Source organism: Orycteropus afer, unplaced genomic scaffold, assembly GCF_000298275.1.
Source record: "Orycteropus afer afer isolate SDZICR_OR568_19922 unplaced genomic scaffold, OryAfe1.0 scaffold00065, whole genome shotgun sequence".
Lineage (NCBI taxonomy): Eukaryota > Metazoa > Chordata > Mammalia > Tubulidentata > Orycteropodidae > Orycteropus > Orycteropus afer.
In genome coordinates this window covers 719,992-725,063 of record NW_006921652.1, presented here as the reverse complement: position 1 = coordinate 725,063, position 5,072 = coordinate 719,992, and the positions used below count along the sequence as shown (strand labels likewise).

Genomic DNA, 5,072 nt, shown 5'->3' with positions numbered 1-5,072 from the left:
ATTGCCCCATCTTCCTTCCAAGGAGTGGCTGGTGGGTTTGAACCGCCAGCCTTCTGGTTAGCAGTCAAGTGCCTTAGGCACTACGCTACCAGAGCTCCTAAGTCACAACTCATGCAACACAAAAGAGAGGCACAAACTCTCTTTTGTCCTAAGTCAAATCCAGCTCACTTGACGTGATCAGAAATTATATGAAAGGATAGAGAATCTGTTATCATCATTATCTCAATCATATACTAATTTTCTATATAATAAATTTGCCAGGGTCAAAATTGGAACAAAACTCAGAATCTTAAAAAAAACCAGGCTTACTGATCTGACAGAGACTGGTGAAACCCCTGAGATTATAGCCCCTAGCTACCCTTCCAGCCTGTAATTGAACTCACTCCTGTGGCTTCCAGTCAAACAATAAACAACCAAACAATTACACCAGGTAGTTATACTCCTTAGAACAATCAACCAAGGGAGATCAGAAGAGCAGCATTTATACCAGGAAATAGCTCAGAGGGCAGGAATGCATAGGAAAGCACCAAAACCAAACCCACTGCCACAGAGTAGACTCCAACTCACAGGGACCCCCATTGGGTTTCTAAGACATTAATTCTTTACGGAAGTAGTCTGCCCAGTCTTGCTTCCGTGGAGTGGCTGGCTGGTGGGTTTAAACCATCAACTTTCTGGTTAGTAGGCAAATGCCTTAGGCACTGTACCACCAGAAAGAAGGACATAGGTAAAAGGTAACCCCAGGGAAGAAGTGGAAAGAGAGTTGTTACATGATGAGAGTTGCAATCGATGTCATGAAACAAAATGCGTACGAACTATTGAATTGAAAACAAATCCAAATCACAGTAACAATAAAAAAAATTGTCACGATCATAGGCCTAATATCAGCATCAGTCATAAGTTACATATATATCACAAATATAGCAATTAAATACTACTTCAAGATTACATGCTTATGTTTACCTCAAAGTAATGAACAGATACGGATGATGGGTGGGTCAAAAGTATCCATTCACCATGATGAAAAGTCTCAATTATATGGGTATAAATGCTTCCAAAGAAAATTATAGAATGAATGACTGAAAAGAGAATCTGTAAGTTTTTAAGGTCTATTACATATTAAATACAAATAGATGATATTAGTAAGTGAGAAATCATAACAGAAGTTGAAGGTGGGAGGCCTAAGCTGGTGCAGAGGGACGTTAAGGGTTGACATGGCTCTCCTCTCATTCTGAGCTACACACACAGAACATGCAGAATGGAAAAGCAATAATCATATCACTTAATGTTTTCTGATTATAGTTGTTCAGATGGATAGTTTGTATCTTTAAATTCTTGTTTGAATGTATTTTAAGCAACAAAACATTTGCCAAGTGCCTAAGTTAGAAGACAAAACTTGAGGGTCCTTGCAGTACAGTAAATTTGTGTGGTCCTTCAAGCCATGGTCTTGTGGCTTCCACAAAATGATTGCATGGGACTATGCCAATGAGGTGATTGTGACCCATCAGGGGACTGGACAGTTTTCCTAATGCAAATAAGGTACTCCCTTGCGGGGGGGGGGGGTGAGACTATGCAAATAAAGCATTGTTTTGTTTGTTTGTTGTTTGCAGTCCAGTCAGCCTGACTCATAGCGACCCCTCCTTGGGTTTCCGACCCCTCCTTGGGTTTCCGAGGCAGTATCACTATGGAAGTAGGATTGCCCAACCTTCCTTCCAAGGCATATGAAACCCTAATGAGAGGACTGCTCTGTTTTGCACCCCACTCCTCGGAAGGAAGGTTGGGCAATCCTACTTCCGTAGTGATACTGCCTCGGAAACCCAAGGAGGGGTCGCTATGAGTTGGGGCCGACTGGACGGCAAACAACAACAACAGGCTTAAAGGCAGTGGAAAGGGGTACTTTACTACCTTTAAGAAGAGTCAGAAGTGAAGGGCGTATTTTGGACCCACAGACCCCGTGCTGAGAACCTCCTAGACTCAGAAGACAGAGTGCTGTAACACTGGATGATGTGAAATGGTGAGAAGTGGTGGCAGCAGAAACAGAAGACAGCACAAGATGGCACGGTGGGCTTCTTGGACCATGGAAAGACAGCTACAGTAACTATGCTGACCTATCAAGCAAGAGAGCTGAGCTCTTTCAGGCAAGAGGCTTGCCAGTGGAATGGGGTGCCTCCAGGGATTTACTGGCAGAGCTAAAGAGCTTTGTAACTCTTGCCAGAGCAGGACAGAGGTCAGAGGTCAGGTCAGGCTAGGCCAAGGGCTGAGAGAGGACTGCCTATACAGGCATGGTTGAGAAAAAGCTGTCCTGATCAAAGGACTATAACCTGAGACTTTCCTGATCCTAAATTATAAACTGTTACTTCCCAAATAAACCTCACCATCATGAATATGGTGTATGAATTCTGAGTAATTATTGCAAGGAACTATCAGACCCAGCAGACAAGTAGTGAGTGCCATGAGAGGGACAGCTAGTGTCAGAATTGGTAAAAAGGTTGGAGAAAGGAGGTATGTCTGCATTCCACCTCAAAGAAATCAGCCTTGAGCTGATGATCTTGATTCTCTCTCCTCCCCGTTGTAAAGCCATACAAGGTATGTTGAAATCATGCCATTTTTATATCCTTGAGACTACAGAAAAAAATCCTAAAAGATATTATTGTGCTTTATAAACAAAGAAAATTTGGCTTTTAATTCAAATTGAAGACATCAATTACTTATTAACAAAATCATTTATTCTACTTAAGCAGAAGCTTATTAGAAGCAGATACCGCCACAGTAATCCAGTGCTAGCATTCCTACAGTATTAGGGCATTCAATCAAAACAGCAATAACTGCATTAGTCATTGGTATGTATTTTTATTTCAAATATGAAACCAGTAAGAGCTACCATAACAAGAATATAATTTAAATAATCCATTCATCAATAATATAAAACTATGTGAAGTCAATCTGACATCTCCTTTGTTGTTTAAAAAAAAAATCAATATTTTTAAAAATCTAAACCATGTGATAAAATTCAAAGAAAACATTATTTTCTAAACTATTCATTTGTCATAATTTAAATCTTTTAAATCTCTTCCCCACTCCAATCATTAGAAGACTGAGTGACTTAGTTCTCTCACTGTATGCAAGAAGGTTGTGTTTAAGAAATAGATTTTACCATATATAGTTTCCTCTTCTTAGCACTGTGGTTTCAACTTGCTCCCTTACTTCCTACTGAGTCATCAAATGGTAAGAATATGCAGGGTATAATGTTCTTTGAAGCAAAAATGAAGACTTTTCTTTTTAAAAGCACCTTTAACTGAATTTTAACTGTAAAAGGAATGTGTTTGTAGTACAAAAGAAACAACATTATTCTTCACCATTTTTCCCTTACTCTCTTATCCCCAGTCTCACAGGTAACCACTATGAACATTTCTTATGTATCCTTCCAAAGCTTCAAAATATAGATACAAGTTTATGGACACATGAATACCTTTAATAAAGAATGCAAACATATATGGAATCATCTTGGACATGTTTCCATAGCAGTGGATCTGCTTCCTTTTTTAAAAAAGTATTCCAATTTGTAGGGATGCCCCACTGTATGACAACACTCTTTTTATTCTTGTCAATTTGTAACTTATCCCAGATGAAGCCAGTATAACTACTGCTTGGTTTTTTTTTTTTTAAAGTAACAAATTCAATCAAGGGCAGTATTACATAAGTGAGTACCAGCTATTTTACCCTCAACATTCCAGTCCAAAGTGTTTTAAAGTTGAAGTAAAATCTGTTTCAATTCATATGTCACATTTATGGGAAGAGGAGAGAAGTCACAGAATGGTTAGAAATCTCTATAATGTAGGATGGAAAATGACCAGTATAGAAATTACTCGAAATACTTAACACTTTCATCTTCCAAAATGCTGATTCTGTTGCTCGAAATACATTTTTAAAAATGTGGGAGGGCATCTGAATGACATAACTTTCAATAATTTCTAAATTAGTGCTCTAATCAGATTTTTACAATATTCACTTTTTAGGATCTTAAAGGCTAACATCTGTATTCTGCACTTAAGTAAAAAAGGGGATGAAGACCAAAACTGACTAACTCCCCACCCCCATCCCCCAGGGTCAGTGAAATGAACACTTGGGCCTTGCGTGGTCCTAGATCTCCCAAGATAATCCTATGGAGCATGGTCGTCTCCAGCAGCCGCACCTGGACCGAACTACCAACGCAAAGAACGAAAAATGATGCGCTGCCGATCTGGTATCCCCCTTCCTCAACATAAAACCTCACTGCGAAGGAGTGAGGCCCACTGCACGCCTGAGAGCACTTCCTTTTTTTTTTTTTTTTCTTTAAACCCGTTTCCTGCCTCCAGTTCAGTACCTTCAACTATACAGGAAGAGGAAGGCCTCTCGGTCTTCCCCTTTTTTACACACTGGCAAAGCCGGGGGAAAGTCCATTTAGGATCGTACAAACCACACTGCCTTTTACCCCTCCCCGCATTCTGGCCAAGTAGACCCCGCGCCTGCACGGAGCCGGCCCTCGCAGGGGCAGCAGGTGAGATATTGGTCCGCCGCCAGGCTCGCCCGCCACCCACAGGGCTGGCTGCGGGATGGCGGGCTCCGGGGAGACGAGGACTCGGCTCGTTTGCTCCTCAAATCTCTGGAGGTAGGAAGCACCTGTCCGCGCCCCTATGCCCCCGCAGGCTGCGCCCAGAGACTAGCCCCAGGCACTGAGGGCCCGCGCGCCCCCCGCACATCCCTCCGAGGCTTGTGCCCGCCGCGGCCTCTCCGCCGGGCACTTACCCCAGTGCCGTTGTCGCACACTACCACCTTCCTGCCTTGGCTATCCATCGTCCACTTGGAAGAAAGCCGCCGTTTCCCGCAAAACCTACAGCCACCACCGCCCGGCCTTTCCTCTTCCTCTTCCTTCTCCTCCCTCTTCGCGGCCCCGCCTTCGGCCCAACTTTCTTCTCCCAACCGGAAGTCGCCACCCTGCCCCGCCCGCCGTTTATCTGCCTGCGGGCTTGGAGGTGGTAGGGAACTGGAGGTAGGAGGCCGCGACTGGCAGCGATAAGATCCAATGAGAAACAGAG

General features: G+C 42.9%; 1 protein-coding gene across 1 annotated transcript in view; it reads right to left on the bottom strand.

The window, feature by feature from the left end:
* The window catches only part of ACTR2 (actin related protein 2), a 33,443-nt gene extending 28,613 nt beyond the window's left edge, over positions 1-4,830 (bottom strand). The window contains exon 1 of the mRNA XM_007940065.1: positions 4,783-4,830. Within this exon, the coding sequence (XP_007938256.1) occupies positions 4,783-4,830 (48 nt within the window). The remainder of the gene's footprint in view (positions 1-4,782) is intronic.
* Between the last annotated feature and the right edge of the window lie 242 nt (positions 4,831-5,072).